The sequence below is a fragment of the Mastigoproctus giganteus genome, chromosome 12, assembly GCF_048544385.1.
Source record: "Mastigoproctus giganteus isolate SK-2022 chromosome 12, ASM4854438v1, whole genome shotgun sequence".
In the NCBI taxonomy this organism is placed as follows: Eukaryota; Metazoa; Arthropoda; class Arachnida; order Uropygi; family Thelyphonidae; genus Mastigoproctus; species Mastigoproctus giganteus.
Window position 1 is genome coordinate 145,336,434 of NC_143586.1, and position 19,734 is coordinate 145,356,167.

The 19,734-nt window shown below is 38.0% G+C and overlaps 1 protein-coding gene across 2 annotated transcripts in view; it reads left to right on the forward strand.

The window, feature by feature from the left end:
• LOC150077485 (uncharacterized) overlaps positions 1 to 19,734 on the forward strand; it is a 209,079-nt gene that overhangs the window by 50,773 nt on the left and 138,572 nt on the right. For both annotated transcript variants that reach the window (XM_090386985.1, XM_090386986.1), the window contains exon 2: positions 16,353 to 16,730. In XM_090386985.1, coding sequence (XP_090243111.1) covers positions 16,404 to 16,730 — 327 coding nt within the window. In that variant the 5' untranslated portion in view covers positions 16,353 to 16,403. The remainder of the gene's footprint in view (positions 1 to 16,352; positions 16,731 to 19,734) is intronic.

Sequence of the window (19,734 nt, forward strand, 5' to 3'; positions counted from 1 at the left end):
TAAAACTAAACATCGAATATATAATACAATATTACAAAGTGTTTTATTATATGGACGTGAGACTTGGGCCTTAACTGAAAGATAAAAAAATAAACTATTAGCCGTTGAGATGGATTTCTGACGAAGTTCGGCGAGAAAGTCTATAGGACTGAAAAAGATATAAAATGGTGTTATTAGGAATACGATGAATATCCGAAAAGCCATCATTGATAAAATAGAGGAGAAAAGGTTGGAGTGGTTTGGCCATGTGAAGAGAATGGAGGAGGGCAGATTGCCCAGAGGAGCCATGGAATGGATGCCAGGGATATTGGTAAGATAGAAAAAAATGGAAAAAAAGAATAAAGGAATGACATTTCGATGTTAGGTTTAGGAGAACCGCTGTAATAATGGAAACAATCCTAAGAATAAGAAGAAAAATCGAATTTTAATATTTTTTGTCGTCAAGTTGGGCATTCATTTTTTTACTATTGTAGCGTGGCAGTATATCTCGATAAGGGTGTTGCAGGCACTTTGGCAACGAGTACCGTAATGTGACGCAGTGGGTAAATGGGTTTGGTGCATTAGTTTCTTGGTTATACTATTCGTCCACTCGCAGAGAAAACGTGGAGAAACACACATCCTCAGTTCACTGTTACCTTCTTAGAATTACTTAGATCAATCCACTATTGCTGTGTTGAAAGCAAATAACTATACGTATATTGCTTCATCCTGTGATGGATCTGGAAAGAATTACAATCCTTTGGTTAGTTCTGTTTGGATGATTCTGAATCTAATATTCTATAATGTAAGATTTCCTTCCACCCAGAAGCATCTCACACTATCAACATCGTATCTACTAGTGAGAAATTGCATGGATACAGGATACAGGAACGCCTCTCTCCAAATAGATTTCTATTGAACCTAATAATGAATATTTCTCGAGAATACTTTTTAGGAGAATAACCATGAAAGTAGTTTCGAGAATATTCAGATGTAAAAATGTACTCTACTTATATCACTAACTGAGTCCGCATGTTTTTCAGTACATAAATACGAATAAACTGTCTTTTAGGTAAGGACAGTAAGTGATGTGAGTAGATAACATTTTCCTCTGAATGTTCTCGAAACTACTTTTGTTTATTAAGATGCTGAAATTAAAAACAAAACATGAGCAGCCGTCTTCCCTATGTTTCTTATTATTAGAAAGTATGAAACAGATGGATAAATTTGCCCTAAATCATAAATGTTAAATTTATATGTTCAGCATCAAGTTACTTTGTAATCAAAATTACCTATATGTCTTTAAAACTGCAAAAATGACTCGCCCTGTTCAGAAAATACGCGATGTTTAAAAGGCACAAAATAAACCCGTGTCTTTGATACTTATTTGAATATACGAGTATGTACACCCGCATAATACATTCCACTGGAAATCAGCAACTCAGAAAGTTAGGAAAAGCATTGATAAATTTAATACTTTTAAACTAACCTGCAAGATAATATCATTACTGAGTGCTTAATGCAAAAACGTGGAAAGATCTAAGAAAAATGATGCGATGGAAACCACATCACTTTGTCATCCTGGCAATAATCTTTGTACTGGTTTGGCTCGCATCCAGTATTTGCTGGGCGAAACCACTAGACTGCCTGCTTATTTAATTTCCTCCGAGGTACCATCATGTTGGAAGGGATACATAGTTTAATAAAACACGTTTAACCTTTTAGGCACGCACTTGATGTGGAGAATATAAAACTGCAAGTTTTTATTCTGTTTTGTACACAGTATGGAAAATTATTAGGACCAAGCACACAGCGAATAAAAACGATGCCCGAGGCCGTTTCACAAAATGATAATCTAGAAAGTCAAACAAATATTTAAGATCGCTATAATAAGAGTGGTAATCTACAAAAATCCATTAATAAACATGTCAATCTTCAGGTGTTGCTATGGTAATATTACTTAGTGCAATCATGCAGTCGTACTTTATATCCGGCGGCTACAACCCCTATCTTCATGATCTGTCACAATTTTCGTAATGAATGTATGACAATGATTCTAATGGCACTCTTGAAATGATCTGATTAAACAGGAGAGGAAAATTTAAAATAATGAATCATTACTCTGTAATAAGGGTTAACGATTATGTATAATACATAATTGCATAATATTCAATCATATTAAAGGGTATTTTCTAAAGGCAAAGCTGAGAATGCACAAAATAGCAATATGAAATGGAGAAGGATGAGTAAAGAGACAAAGATGAAACATTGGCAGCCAGAGAAACAATTTCACGCAAAGGTGAAGAATCTGAAAGGTTCAAAAGAATGGCCCTCGATTCACTCTCTCAAAAAGAATCAAGTAAAAATCGTACAGATTTCTGTGAGCGAAAACACTGAAAAAACAGAGAGTAAGACAGAATGACAAGTGGTTACAAAGATAGATGGTTGCTGGTGTAACTGAGAAACCACTAAAATTTACGTGACCAGTTGCGCTAAGGAATAAATTTAAAAAAAATTCCCAATTCGCAGTTATTTTTCCATCAAAATCCTTTTATGCATATTACATTAAATCAGAAGCAAAATTCAACAACTCCTGAAGCCATTTTTCTTCTTACAAGTTCATTCTATGACCTTCAACCGTTGAACAGCAGAAGTCCACATTCTGCTTTCAGTGGCAGATGTGAAAAGCCAGATGACTTTGCTGACGCCGTCCACAAATGCAATGAGAATAAACTAATTCTCTTTAAATGTGTTAAGGGTCAAAAATTTCCGAGTGCATGCGTGAACACAGTGGTTGAATTTTGAATGGCTGAATCAGCGGCAAAATCGCAACGATCTCCGAAGGTAATCTCAACAAATTAAACTCAGAAAAGATGCCACTATACCACGTGCTTCTTTAATTTCCTCCGAGGTACCATCAAGTTGGAAGAAAGAACCCAAAAAATACATTGAATTAACTAAACGTTTGTCTCAGTTCTTTTGTATAGGGACTACCTCCAGTGAGAAATATTCCAATTTTATGGCAAGTTAGGTTAAAAGCTAATTTATTAAAAGTTAATTTGATGGCTGATTTAAGAAAAATTCTCACTGATCATAACAGATTCGGAAAAGTATATTTTCAAACAGAAACGAAATTCATATTAGTGGGATTTCTATTGGGTAGAAAAACACAGCATAGGAAACCGATTTCTTAAATCAGTAAATTCCCTTTACGATCAAAATAAACTCTGTTATTTCTCAACGCGAGACTCATTTTTATTTTCCTTTCTTCTAACAATACAGCTGGCCCATTAATTCCCTCCTCCCCAAACACAGTAGAATACTATAGACGAATTTCTCCTCAAATCTTATTTGACTGGGAAACAAGGTTTTTGCTTAGTTTTAGTCACAAGAGAACGGCGCTCTTTTAAAGGATGGAGTGGCACAGTGGAATGGAGCGTACGAATGCTGTTGCTTAGCAACAGCAGTTATCTAGTGTGTTGTTTATAGGCGGGAGAAAAGCTACAAAAATGAAGCACTCCAAAGACCAAATTCAATAAAATGCTGATATGATTGTGATTTTGATTCGGACATTGGAATCTCAATGAACTTAGGCTGTCTAAGCAGAAGGATTTAACTGCGTGGGCAATTTAAGAGTAGCCATTGTATTAGAATTTCAAAACGCGGCTATAACTATTGTAAAGTATCGTCCATTATTTTCTATAATCGTTCTTAAGGGTTGCCCTCTACTTTCCAAAGGAAAGTGTATTGATCTACTCCACAGATGGATTTATTAAAGTAGCCGTCCGTGACTCCATTTCAGTTTCCAGTCATTGCTATCATGGATGAATTATAGTCGGTTACTCCTAAAAATTAAGCGTCTCTTACACTTTGTAGCATCGTAATGAAACATTTAGTAGAAATTAGGGTGACTCTCATTATGTCGTGTTAATTTTCTGAACTTCTCCTCAAGCGACAAAAAACTATCTCATAAAAGTATGTTATAAATTAAAGAGTCTCTCTCTCTCAAAAAAAAACTAAAAACTGCAAAAAAACTACTCAAAATTTCAATATCTTATTAAATAGTCTCACAATTTTAATAAAAATATTCTCTTTTCTTCCCCATAGGATTACTAGATGATTATTAATGATGTTAAATGATCAATGAATACTTTTTACTCTTTTGAATTTAATTTCAATTTGAAGACAGTTTCTTCTTGAATCCATTCGCCTGAGTTCAAAGAATTTCACATTCTTTTAACTCTCCCTTCCAACCCCACATGAGATAATACTGTAGAGGAACAGGACCCTAATTAAGAAAATGCTGAATTATTGAATATAAAGTCATTCACTGAAACGCAGATATGCATAAATTTGCTCCTATATTAAACTAGTTATATTAAAAACTTAACTACACTATACTACACAATATTGATGAAGACCACCATTCAGAGAATTTTAGGAGTTAAAGGAAATTAAGAGTGTAATTTTTATTTTTTTTTATTTTATTTTATTAATAAAAAGATACACAACAGGTAACCATTAACAGTGTATCTGAGATCAGATCAATAAACATAATAACAATAATGTGAAATCCTACAGGACGATAAACATTGATACAAATTCAAACAATAAAGCATATGTACAAAAGAGGATTGTATTAAGTTAAGTTACCGGTAAAACAAGTAATAATTAATCCGTTAGAGAATAGAAAAATAATATAACAAATAATAAGCTACAATAATTAGATGTGAGCTAGTCACTTTGCAGTTTAAGTGAAGAGGCAAACTTGTGGATGGAGTTCATCAGTGATTGGGAGTTGTCAAAGAAGTCAATGCGAGAGTCATTTGCTGATTTGCTGATTCTGTTCAGTGGACTGAACTTCATTAAGTCCGTGTTGGCAGAGTCAAGGCGAAACGGTGTAAGGTTCCTGACTTGTCTACAGGGAGCATTGAAGTTTATTTTACTCAGGATATCAGATGCTTCATAAATTCCAGTGATTACTTTGGCTAGGAGGGCGATGTCAGCAGTAACTCTTCTAGCGCACAGAGGCCTTAGATGAAAGTAATCACACAGCGATTCATAATACACTGAGTGATAGAATAGAGGATTGCGGTACGTAAGGTAACGGATAAAGTTTTTTTGGACTGCTTCAATTTTGTTAGTTAAAGTCTTTGTGTGAGGATTCCAGATGGGTGAACTGAATTCAAGGATTGGCAGTACAATAGTTTTATAAAGGATAACCGCATATCTGTAGTTTTTGAACTTGTATGTGTTCCGTTTGATGAATCCCAGTGTTTTGAATGCTTTGCTGGTGATTTTAAGGACATGGGCATCGAATTTAGCACTGCTGGAAAAGAGAATCCCTAAGTCGTTAACTTGGTCACACCTTTCGATGATCACAGAGTTAATACTATACTCCGTATTCATTAGTTGTGGAGATCTGCAAGATGAGAAAGAGATAACTTTGCACTTCGAGGGGTTAGCAGACAAGCCATTCAGAGATAGCCACAGAGAGAATTTATTGAGAGCACATTGAAGTTGTTGAGAATCGGTAGTCTCCTTCACTGCTGAGTAGATCTTAAGATCATCTGCATAGAGAGCAACTTGAACATTGGAGGTGTAGATGAAAGAAGGAAGATCATTTACGAAAACAATGAAGAGAAGAGGACCTAAGGGAGAGCCTTGTGGTACTCCGCTTAGTGGTATAAAACAGTCTGAGTTCACTTGATCGATGATAACGCTCAAGGAACGATGCGTAATATAGCTGCGTAGCCATGAGAGCAAAGGGTCACGGATGCCATACAGCTTAAGTTTTTCCAGAAGTTGTTCGTGCGGGACTTTATCAAATGCCTTAGATATGTCTGTGTAGACTGCATCAACTTGTAGGTGGTTATCAAGAGCTTCAGAGGTGTATTGCCAGAAAGGAAGTAAATTTGTGACTACTGACTTGCCACTGCAGAAACCATGTTGATTCTGATCGATAAAAGGCTTGAAGAATTCGAAGAGATGTTTGTGCACTGCTGTGTCGAAGAGTTTAGCCAGGCTGTTTTGCAAGGTTATGGGTCTGTAATCGCATACGTCATTTTTATCACCTTTTTTGAAAATAGGAACTATATTGACCTGCTTAAAGTGATTAGGATACTTCCCCAGCCTGAGAGACAGGTTGAAGATCCGCAGTATGAGGGGTTTCAATGTAGTGACAGTCCTTTTCCAAAATAGGCCTGGAATGTCATCTGGGCCTCTAGTATAGTCATTTTTCATGCTTTTTAATGCCGAGTTTAAATCTTCATCAGTGATAAAGAGATTAATGAGGATATCATCTTTAACAGGTGTGAAGTCAGGAAATGAGGCAGGTCTCAATGTATCATTTGTTTGAATTCTAGAAAAGTGTTTGGCAAACTCTTGAGCAATACTGAATTCGTCAGATAAGAGAATTCCATCTGCGTTTCGGAGTTGTAACTTTCTACTGGTTATGTTCTTATGCTTCATGAAATTCCAGAATGGTTTGATATCTCTGTGAGTAAGCAGACTATCCTGAACTGACTCTGTATACATGTTGTAGGAGTTTAATATGAGAGTTTTCACTTCTTTGCGGAGTTGGCTGAATATTTCATAGTATTGACTGTCACCTGTTTGCTTATATTTGTTTCTGTAGAATTGTTTGGATTTAATTTTACGTATTAGTTCACTATTATACCAGTGCGGGTAGGTAGAGCGTGCGGTAAGATGGGATTGAGGAACAATGTCAGATATAACTGAATGGACACAGTTAATCAGGTTGTTGGTGAGCACATCGATGTCATCCATAGCGTCAGCGAGCTGCTTGTCTACGTTTCTTAGAGCTAGGTTGAGCAGAGGCCAGTCAGCCTTTCTGAAATTGAATCGAGGAGTACGGGAGCTGCATTTGAAGTTATGAGAAGTCACTGTGATGTCAAAAGTAATTGGTGAATGATCCGAGTGAAATATGGGGTTGTCGGTGTGAACATCTATATGAGTAGAGGAAAATATTAGGTCGAGGTAGGCATTTTCTCTGGTTGGAAAGTTGCAAATTTGTTCCAGACCATAGCTGTGAAGCATATTAAAGAGAGCCCTAGTCTGCAGTGATGGAGAAGAAGATTCTAAATTGGCCATTTGACAGTTAAAGTCACCCAAAACCATTGCTATGTCGGCAGATTGAATTAGTGGGAAGATTGATTCCAGCGAGCTTTCTAAGTACTGGAGGTCTATATTAGTTAAGGGAGGTGGAAAATAAAGCAATACTATTAAAACCTTTAACTTGCCAAGATGAAGAAGGCAGTATACTGATTCAATATTTGTGAAATTTGATGCAGTTTCACAGAGTATATGGTTAGAATGTACATGTGTCTCCGGATCAAGCCCTGCTAGTTAGCCAACTTGTGAACAAAAATACAGTTCAGCATGCAGTTAACCAAATACGCCCTGATAGTAGTGAAGGCCCTGACGGCATCCCTGGTTTTATTATTAGATTGTCCAGCGTATACATCATTGATTCGTTAGTGCATATCATTTCCAGGTGCATCTGCCAGCCATTCCTTCCAAGACAGTGGAAAACTTTCAGGATTACGCTGATTCCTAAAAAAGCTTGCAGAAATAACCATTCCGGCCATCGACCAATTGCTGTTTCGTCAATAATCACTAAAATTATTGAAAAAATCATGCTCCCATATCTTCAACATGCAATCTTCGCCAAAGCACCTGTCAATATGCATTTTGGTCCCAGAGGGCGCTCCACAACAACAAGCCTAGCTGACACCATTGTACGCATCCAAACTGCATTTCAAGACAAGGCACAATGCGACGTATTTTATTTTGACATCAAAGGTGCTTTCGACAACATAGATCTCGAAAAAGCTTTTCAAATACTAAAAAATCACTTTCTCGTTGACGCAATGATTATTTCCTATCTTCAATACAGCCTAAATCGCAGACTTCTCCTCTTCCCCACTAATACTGACGATATTCTCGTCACAACCTCAACAGGCATTCCCCAAGGAGCCGTTCTCTCCAGTACAATATTTTCAGCATCTCTTCAACCACTTCTACAAGAAAATCCAAATCTACTGGCATATGCCGATGATTTAAAATTATTTATAACCTCCAAAGCCACTGATGATATTCGCAAAGTTATCAATGATGCGAACTCACAGATTTGTGAAATCATCAAGTACCTGAAAGATCTCAATCTGAATATAAATGCAAGCAAATCTGCTCAAATTACTTATTCCCTTCAGAAACAACCCAACCACATAGAAATAAAAATTGCAGATGTCCCAATCCCAAATGTTTACGCTCACAAAGACCTTGGAGTTGTTTTTGATAAAAATCTCTCCTTTAATGCCCACTATTTATATGTTGCTCAAAAAATTCAAAAAGCAAAATGGTTAATCAAACAAGAAACAGCAGCGATTCAAGACAGAAAAACAGTCATTAAGCATGTTCAAAGATGCATCTTTCCCATTCTGTCCTATGCTTCCGAAATCTGGTCTGGTGCTCCCCAAGTAACCGTCAAGAAATTCCTTGCCCTGGAATATTGGGTTCTTAGATGGCTCAATAGGAAGCTTCGCTTTCCCCATACAATATCGAGGCAACAGCTTTATAAAAACCTAAAAACAAAGCCTCTGCAACAGATGATCAACGAGTCTGGAGTCATGCTTCTTGCAAAGATAATCACCTCTGCATGCGATTCACCAAATTTAGGCAATATAATAGCTGCCCCCAACAGGGAAAATACAAGAAACCAGCGATTCAAATCCAGCCTCTCCAGGCTCAAACAAATGGACAGAATGTTCCCCAATGCATTTCTTCACCTCATAAATCATCACAACATTGATTGCAACAGGTTAATCAACTCTGCAGCCTACAGGAGTCAGATCTCCGATGAAATGAAGAAAAATAACCCAACCAGTAATGGCAGCTGAAAGCTAAATGCCCTGTTCTGCAATTTTTAAATTCATAACTAAAATTTCTAACCATTGTTAATATCTATATAAAACTTGCTATGTACATATACTTTATATCATTCCTTTGTATTCTTATCTGCCCCTAGCCATGTGCTGTAATGGGCTTGCTGTATTTGCAATAAATGAATATTTATTTATTTATTTATTTATAATAGCTACTCCGCCTCCACGAGATCCTCTGTCCTTTCTATGGATTGTATATTGTCCATCTATAATCTCCTGATCATCAATATTTATGGAGAGCCAGGTTTCAGTGAGCAGGTAAATGTCGTAAATATGTGAGCCTTGGATTGCTCTGAAGTGGTTTAGGTTGCTAATTATACTCCTGCAATTCTGAAGGTAAACACTGAACAGTTGGGATCTGGGGATTCTATGACGAGAGGAGAACGTAGTATGTGTAGATAGCAGGGTATCTGATTGCTATGCCGGTGGAGAGGAGATTTTGGACTCCCTTGATGGTCTGTCCGTGAAGCGTTTTACTAGAGCCCCTGATAAAAGGGATCTTAGATTCAACACTTTTTCTGTTTGTGATGGAAGGCATGTTATTATAATGAGAGTAGTCAACCAACACGATTCATGATATGTATAGTATTCAAAAATCACCAATGATTTATATTCACGTTTTAACAAAATAAAACAGTTTCGGTATATAAGGCGTTGAGTTGATGGTTACTCGGTTGAAGTCAGGCTGCTCTTCGTATTTCTATTCATCTGATTGGAAATCTGATTCTTGTAAGCTTAAGAACTGACATATCTTTGGCAATCAACGTTGCGAAGAAAAATTGAGAAACAATTATTGGAAAACAATCGAAAACATTCTGTCCATTTGAATCTGGATCAGTTGGGGTTGAATATTTGCTGATTTCTTAAATTTTATCTGTTGGGAATTACGTTGGCTGTATTTGATTAATCGATTGCAGATATAATCAACTTTGAAAGATGCATGACTCCAGACTAGTTGATCTGTTGCAGATGCTTCGTGTTTAAGTTGTTATAAAGCAGTTGCTTGCCTGGATATTGCCTGCTGAGCACCAGGTTTGCTATTGAGTCATTTTAGAACCCTATACTGTAGAGCAATGAACTCCTTGACGGTTATATGCGGCTCCAGATTAGATTTCGCCGGTGATTGAAATGCTGGTGACGGCAGTAATGTGTCATAACACACACACAGTACATCGAACTCTACTGAAAATGGGGCTGCGTAGCCGCAGGCCGCTCCGAATGCCCATGCTAACCACGGTTCACGGCGACAGCGCCTACAATGGGCACTCGAGCATCGAAACTGGACCTTGAGTGATTGGAAGAAGGTGGTCTGGTCAGATGAATCATGTTTCCTGTTGCACCATGTGGACGGCCGGATACGTGTGCGTGTTTACCTGGGGAAGTGATGGCGTCTGGATGCACCGTGGGACGAAAACAAGCCGGTGGCAGCGGTGTCATGCTTTGGGCGTTGTTCTGCTGGAATACCCTGGGTCCAGTCTCCATGTGCCGGGCATTCTGACGTACTTCGGGTCCCATTAGGGGTCCGGCGGCTAACAGGCCAGATGAACAAGGGCACAACATGCTACATACCACATGACCCATACACTTTTAAATCCCTGGCTTGTCCGATACAGTGTACATAAGCGGAGATGGGAGAAATCCCAGGAGCCGTTAGACCCAGATATACCTATACCTAAACATCATTGCTGACCAGGTACACCCTTTCATAGCAACGGTCTTCCCCTCTGGCGGTGCGGTCTTTCAGCAGAACAACGCCCGGATTGTTCGAGACTGGTTCGCGGAACATGAGGAAGACTTCCAGTATTGCCCAGGCCTCCAAACTCTCCAGACATCAATCCCATCGAGCATCTGTTGTTTGTATTGGAACAGCAACTCCGATCTGCAGCGTCTCAACCACGGACCTTACAGCAGTTAAAGGATCTGCTGGTACGTGTTGGTACCAGGTACCACAAGACATTTATAAATCTTGTAGCGTCCATACCTCGCCGGGTATGAGCTGTTTTAGCTACACGTGGAGGACAAACATCATAATAGGTAGATAGTCATAATGTTTTGGCTCATCGGTGTATTTGTTTGCATTGATAATGACATTAAGTTCTTTCAGATATCTAATTCACATCGTGACAAATTTTGCAAATATCATCACTGGATTTTGAATTAATAAATAGCTTTAAGTCATTAGAATATGCCAGGAAAATTGGGGTTTCATGCTGTAAATAAAGTGCTGGCGACTACACCTCCTTGAACAATCCCTGTTTGTGGTTGGGACGAGATTATCATCGGAGCTAGTGGGAAAGAGAAAAATGTCTGCAACTTAGGCTGTGCTGTACCGTACTGTACATAGGAAATTGCTAATCTGTCAATGAAAATATTATTTATTTACGTACCAAAAGCTCTCTTGCGATCTGTGTTGTTGGAAGTACCTTTGATGTCTAAATAGAAAACATCACATTGTGCCTTACCTCGAAACGCAATCTGGATGCCGATCATGGTGTCAGCTAGACTTGTTGTTGGGGAGCATCCTCTAAGACCTTGTGAAAGAGATCCATAAATATTCCTCGAGTTATTAACGGATTCGAACTAAGTAAGGTCTTCTCCACCCGGCGATTATACCAACCAACCCACGAAGGCCTTTAACCAGTAGTAATCATCGTAAATACCACAATATCTAAAGGATAAAAATAGTGATTTCCAATCACAACTGAATGTGTTTTATTAATCTATAGCTTGGCTAACTCACTTGGACATATTATGAATTTATAATTAACTGAGTCAGCTAATACAGTTTTATAAGAATAAATGAAGTTTCCCTTACATGTTTTTCTCTTTTTGAAACAGACAAATGTTTGCAATCTCTTTCCAACCTTTTAATTCTCCTAGCAAGCACGTTTCGTATCATCTTAATAGGTCTATTTTAATGTACGGTGTCACTTCTTTTGTGCGATGACCTGCACATTTATCTTAGATCGTTACTGCCAAGAAAAAAAATGGTTACCGTACTGAACGTTTTTGCGATAGAGGCATAAAAAACCAAACATCACGCAACCCTTTTTTTGGCAAAAGTAAACTCAAAGGATAAAAATTCAAAATTACTCATTCATGACATGCGCATGTTTCTTCATCTTTTAGAAAACCTCGTGTTTGGAGTTAGGCAAAAGGAAGCGATGGATTTCTTATTGCTTCCATTGTTCCCGAGTTTAATCCCTTACTAGTATTACATGTATATTTATCCCAGACGCTTCTCTGTTTAGCATAACTGAATAATAATAGTTATGAAGAGAACTGCCATCTTTCCTATAAAGTATCAGCGAATTCTTTAGAATAATGTTCTGCTTTCCATCATTGCTGAGCATTCTACTGCCCAACAAGATTGCGTCGGGAACATACCAAAAAATGTATTCAAAATGTATTGACTGAACTGTAAAATTCTGAAGTAGATTATCGACAGAAGAGAGACAGACAGAGCTCTAAAACAACGCATTTCAGAATTCCTTCCAAGAAGTACGCTAGCTACAAGCATCATCTAATGTAACTTAGGAACATGCACACCATGGGACTGTATTAAGTCACACAGATCGTTTGCTTCTACAACATCACGAGAAAAAATGTCCACAGTTTCTAGATATTTGTATACATAACTAAACTTTGTACGATATGTTTGGATTCCTACCATTCTTATATTGTTTAAACAAGTTTGATATTGGCACTTACACTTATAAACAATGTCGTATCGATCCCACGTATAAACAGGCTTTATGACTAATATTAGAAGAGTAATCACTAGTGTAGAATGAACTTTGAGTAATTTATATTACCTGAGGGCTCTTCGAACTAGTGAAAATCGAAACCGAGAAAATAAACACCGTGTACTTTCCGACAACCGCTGATAAATGACATGCACGTGCTTCAAATGGTTGTATTTCATTCAACAAACTACATGGTCTTCCTGTCCTGAAACTCAACTGAAATACTTGACGGAACCCAGTGACACAAACGGGGGAGGACTAGTTTACATTAAGTCACGAGACAATGATAAATGTATCAGCGCGAAAAATACTCAGTGGATGCAATGACATCGAAGTCTCATGAATATTTCAAACCAGCGTTTTAGTTCAATGTTTTAGGACCACCCCAACTTATGGTTTATTTGAAGAAGAAAATATGAATGATGACCGAGTAAGGAATAAGTAAATTTGGACTTACGGTACACAGTAACTTCGTGAACTGTGTTCTGCTTATATATACTGAGAATGAAAGAATACAGAGACTCAGCGAGAAAGTGAATCCAACCTGACATAATATTGATTAACTCCAAATCTTATTTTTCCTCTTTTCTTTCACAATAAAGGTGGACAGAATATACCAAGTTTTTCTGTGTACCGTTAGTCCAAATTTACTTATTCCTTACTCGGTTATCATTCACATTTTCTTTTTTTTTCAAACACACCATAAGTTGGGGTGGTCCTAAAACATTGAACTAAAACGCTGGTTTAAAATATTCATGAGACTTCGATGTTATTGCATCCACTGAGTATTTTTTGCACTGATACATTTATAATTACAAATAAGTCATGATCTGCCAATGATATGACATAAAATACGCTTGTGAGTACGTCTAGACAGTCAAACTCGGGTCTGAAAGATTAAAACCTACTAACTAGTCCCGAATGGGCTTTTAAAAAACCTTTATAGAGAATTACTCCAGTCTGGGATGGAATCGAACATTAAACCTTTTTCAAATGGGTCACGAGTGATGGACAACTATATCGGGAGTACAGGCTATTATAGCTGTGAGCAGCACAATTCGGGTAAAAGTATTTTGAAGGCAAAAGGTAATTGGGGACGAAAAGCAGGAAGAGAGAAAGATGAGCTTTCCATGAGGGGTGAAATTATGGTGGAATACCCCATGCTGTTCACTGGACCTAGTTTCAATTACGACTTCAGAACCTTTTGCAGAGAGTCTTATTTTCATTTTTCTTACTTTTTACAGCTTTTGTAAAAGGAATCTGCCCGGGAAGTTTTAAATGTATGAAGGAAGTGTTTCAATTCCAAAAGTGAAGGTTTTTCCTAATTTTCCTCTTTCTCTAGTCTAGGTGTGTCAAAGTCGACATGGCAGTTCAATTATAATACTTTAGTGCACGGCAGTGAAGAAGCATCTCTGATTCAATGAAATTATCAAGAAATAGTCCACCTTCATCGAAAAGGAATGTATTTCTTTCAATGACTGTTCGATACTTACTAATTTCTTATTTACTGTTGTAATAATATTTACTTGTCATATCACGGACTCAAATCTTTAGGGAGATTTATTCCGTGAAGGACTGAATATGCCAAACTCAAATTCCGATAATTTCTTCTGCAAGGAAAGGTACGATGTAACAAGTAATCATATCTCTGAGGTTCCCCAGTTGTGAGACTTCCTCATCGCTTGTTTACTTCTTCTTCCTAAATCTCATATTGTGTCATCTCTTGTATATGCCCTTGGTTTTCTTTCGTCTCATTCTATCCAGAGTGCACTGCCGGAATGCCTAACTTCGCGCTCCATAGGTTGCCGCAGAACTCCTCGAGTGCCTTCTGGTCAGGGATCCATTTTCCTTATATTTGATTAAAAATCAAATATCCATTGTCTGTTTTCCTCTGGGCTGTATTTGTGAAATCTCTTTCTGAGTGCAAGGAAGTTCTGTTTCAGGGTGTCCAAATTTACTTCGCTCCTCTATTTGTAGTTCTCGTGTTTGCTGTGGACATTGTCTTTCTCGGGATGGTCTTCACTTTTCTGAACAGCTTCTTACTTCTGTTATCCCGCTTGTACTGGGGCAGTTGGCTTGTCTGCACTTTCAGCTGTTCTACCTTCTGCTATATCATTTTTCTCAGGCCGCTGGTTCCTTACCTTTGCGTTTTGTTTTCTTGTTGTTCTCTGTTTCTCCTGTGTTCATCCTGGTGGCTGAAATAGCGACACAGTAAATGACTGTACGGATAGCATCTAGCGTTACTCCGTTGTTTTTGAGGTACTAATCCGTTATGTGGTATGAGGTGGTCTGGGACTTGCCAAAGGATTCTGTGGGGTCTTTGTCGGGATCGATTCTGTCGAATTCTGCTAAGGCCTTCTTCCATTCTTCTATTCTGTATATAGCGACCTCGTCTGTTTCCAATTCGGTTGCTCCGGGTTGTACTTGCTGTTCCTCCTCTAGTTCCGGTTCGGCTGCATCCGTATTATTTGTAGTTGGCCGCTCACATCCTGATTTTGTTTTCTGAGATTGCAGGAACTATCAATTTCTTCCTGACGATAGTCCGTCTCTGATCTGCTATTTTCTGTTGTGACTTGAACAGTCGGGAATCTTTCCAACCACTTGGTGTGTAGTATCATCTGTACCTTGTCATAGCGGTTTCTAGTTTGGTTACTTCTTAGTATGTTCACATTATGAACTTATTCATTTCGATGCTTCACTTCATGCCAAAGCTAAACAGGTCCACCTGCATAACTGGATGAAGATGACAAGTAGAAATACTGCATCTTGTGTGGCAAAGCATAAAGTCCTCGTGTTCCTACTGTTCGAATCGAACCCTCAGGTCTGAATATGAGTGACTTTATGCTGCGCCACAGTCGATGCAGTATTTTCAGTATTTCTAGTTGTCATCTACTTCCAGGTATGGAGCTGGACCTATATAGCTTTGGCTTTTTGCATCCAGTGGTGGGTGGTAGTTATTAGGAACGGCAACAGCTGATCCCACTCTCTGCCTCAACCATCGCTTTGACCTTGGGGGAAACGGGTCCGACAAAACGCAAGTTTTATTTATTTATTTTTTTTCGCTGTAGGATTCGAACTCGTGACCATCACAGTGGTAGTCTGGCGTCTTAACCATTAGGCTAATTGCGCATTTATTATTATTAACTAATATTTTCAATCTTGAAAGATCTCTTTGATGTATACTCTATACATCAAATTAGCACATAAGCAATTAGGATTATGGAAACTATATTAACTAAATAGAAACGTAGAGCTATAATAATTTTATAATATAATAATAAGAATATTGTTTTACAATAATTATAATAGCAGTAGTCTAATATAATAATAAAAATAGTACGATAATATTACAGAGCTAAAATATAATATGAAATATTACAAGTAAAAGAGGATACTGTACAGCATTATATTTATCGAAGTAAAATAATTAAAATCAATTGGTGTGTTCGGAATCCATCAAGTTATTCGAATACAACTGTTTAATTCTGCAATTCTAAAGTTAATTCTGTATTTCTATGTTAAGCGCGTCACATATTTTTCTTTCTAACTTTTTTTCCACTTTTATTTTAAATATATCAACCTCCTATACGTTTCCCTCATCTTTCTACCTTACATAGAACACGCACATCCCGCTTCAACTTCTCCTCTATTTGTCTTACAGAGACCACAGGAAGTCATGTGAAAATAACAGGATATCAGAAAAACCCTTACCATGCCTTTCCTGAGGAACAACTACAGACAGTGCCATAACCAGGATGATGAGGACGAATTTTTTCGCCCTCAACAGGAAATTCGCGTGATCCGGCATCGATACCACTGCCCGTCGCTCAGGGCGCTTTTACTAGGATTGACGGGTTTGGCTATAGCGGTCACAGCACTGGCTCTGGTGTCTTTCTTCACGCTTAGAGGTGTCTTCGGCTCAACTTCTCTGTCTCCGGCGTACAAAGATAATAGCATTGGAATACCTGAAAGCCCCGTGGTGACTACCAATTGTGGAAAGTTTGTTGGTACGGTAGAAGACGGAGCGTTCGTTTTTAAGGTGAGTTCAAAGTTTCCTTATAAATATCAGAGGAATTTGAAAATGCTTCTCTCGTGGATATAATAATAATAAGATTCTTTATTAACATATTTTTATACAATAGTGATTCCTTACACAGAAAGCCAGAGGAATCTTACAATTCGTTGTTTATACAAGTGATTTTGTTTTATAATAGAAAAAAAATGAAATAAAATAAAATAATAATCATAAACAAATAATAATTAATAGATAAAAGCAAAGAGGATAATCAAAATGTAAAAATGAAGTAGTGATTACAGCGAAAAAGGACTACAAGTTGCGCAGAACATGAAATGACATCGGCTAACTAAGATCGGCACTTACATAAATGTCCTTTACGAACAGCAAGATAGGACAAGATGCCATTGTGATATGCCTTGTCTATAGTCCACAGATCAATGTCGATGTTGAGCGAGTTGAGAGTGTCCAGAGTCACATTTGGGAAGTGTCTCTTGAAATTCTGTAACCGCTGGAGCCTTGAGCACGAGGAGGGGGTACTACGGAGATGTCTGGCAAACACCAACCAACCGTGTTCCAGATGTTGATGTGATCCTGCTTAGCTGAGCACAGATGAAGGAATGACTTTATTTTTAGCACATGAGCTCTGTGGACTGTGGGAAATTAATGCAGGTTGCAGCAGAGAGTAGATTTAGATGTTGTGTAGATCTGGTGCGACCACAAGTTGGCCCACTTCAGCACCCAGAATTCGAGGCCCCATAGTTTCCTGAGGCTGGTGGGTGGTGCCGCCGACCAAACTTCCACGGCATAGGAAAGCACACTACAGAAGTAAGTTGCAAGGTATTTCTTGATTATTTGCTTATTGTGCGTTTTGCACAGATCAATTTTCATTCCCCAGAACGCTCTCAGGGCTTTGGAATACTGAGCTTGGATTTGTTTTTTTATAGGTGAGGTTGGCATCAAGGATTACTCCTAGGAATTTGACACTGTCTGTGGGAGTCAGAACATTTCCTGCCAATTCCGGAAGTAGAGAAGATGCAGTATCAGTAGAAGTCATCCGACTTGGCGTAAAGATGAGATAGTTTGACTTCTCTGGATTGACTGACAGGCCAAAAAATTTAGCATACTTACAGAATGTATTTAGGTAGCTGTTTACAGATTCAGAGGAGGTTTGTCTGTCTTGTGAATCACCAACATGGCGTTTGCATGGCAAGTAGCATACAATATCATCAGCATACGATAGGAAAGCTGGAATTTGATCCATTAGTGGAACGAATATTGCTGTAAATAGCAAGGCTGAGAGAGAACCACCTTGTGGGATTCCTACTTCGACGCTTTGAGTGACTGTAATGCCATTGCCTTTGAAGTGAAGCATTCTCGAGCATATTTCCGGATATCCCGTAGAATCTCTCAATCTATCTGTGAATATAGATCTAAGACAGTAGATGAAAATTAAGATGGTTACACTAGTTTAAGAAACTAAAACAATTGAAGTAAGCGGAGCGTGTAAATCATCCGACCCGAACAATCACGCGCACGCTCACATCACATATAATTGGTAGAAGCATGATTAAGAGTTTTAAGCTGTTCTTGGGTCTCTGGCGCAAGGGGGAGGATTTTGGTGATCCTCACTTACCTGTGCCTTCTGTTAAGAAATGATTTTGTAATGATTTCACTAAAAATCATTACAAAAGCATTTCCTTTCTTCAACAGACTGAGAAAGCAAAGCAATTAGTTCGTCAATTGAATTGATGTGTGAAAAAAAGCTCCAAGGAGCTGTGGTAAAGGAGTTAAACCATTTCCTACAGGTAAAATCTTAAATGAATCATAAACCCATGCCATATTTTAATAACCTAAACTGAGTACTAAAAAGCACACAATCTTAGCTGACGTAAATAAAATGCGACAACGTTTGAAACATCTTTATGGGCCTTCTATCTCAGAGGCGAAGCAAATAAAGTGCATTTTTCTCCAGTTATTGACGCTGCATCACCAAAAAGAAAATAACATATTTTACCTCGGCTTAATGTTCTGCATAAAACAGGTGTTGCTTCTGAAGTAATTTACATACATGTTTGCAGTCTGAAAAGCTGTCAGCTAGACGTATGCAGATGTAATAAGATGTCATGGCACTGGTTCATTGAGCATTTTTTATTTGAAGCTTATCCCACAGAAATGAAGAATATAAAAGCGACTGCATGAGCCGAAGCTATTTCTCCAAAATAAGTAACTATATCTGACAAAGCTGGGCCTCCTGTCCTTGCAACTGTAAAGATAAAAGTGGTAAACAAACTATGCCTATAAATTATAGTATGATGACAAAATATTAAAAGGTTTTCTTCTATTATATCCAAATACAAATCCGAGAAGAGATCAGAAGAAATATGTTTTTATATCTTCAACAGCTTGTAGTGCAATAAACATTTTAAAATAGAAAGATTTGTTTTAGATTTTATTTAAGATACCTTTTCTTCTTTTTTCTTTATGCGGCTTCCTCGATTTGAGGGTGCAGCACCATGTCTCCCCAGTTCCCTCTATCACAAGCTTTTCTCTTGGTCTCAGCGTAGTTTTGTGACCTCGTCCAGATTCTTACATCGTCAAACCACGTCCTTCTTCTCCTCCCTCTTGATCTTTTTCCCACGATCTTTCCTCGAGGACTGTCAGTGTTCTTTGTCCAGCTCTTATTGTCCTGCCAGTCCCATTTTCCTCAGAATCATTTCCATTAGTAAAGATCTTTGTGTTCTCATTCTGTGTAGGACATCAATGTTTGATCATGCGCTCTGTCCATGAAATTCTTAATGTTCTTCTGAAGAACCACATCTTGAATGCCTCAATCTGTTGTCCCACTCTTTTCTTATAGGTCCAAGATTCATTCAATGTGTAAAAACTGGCCAGACCAAGTTTCTAATCATTCTTTTCTTTGTTTAAATTCCCACAGTACTCCTCAAGACGTCTTTATTTCCCCAAAAGGCATCTTTGGCCATGACTATTCTTATTTTTATTTCTCTTTCCTGATTTACTAAAATAG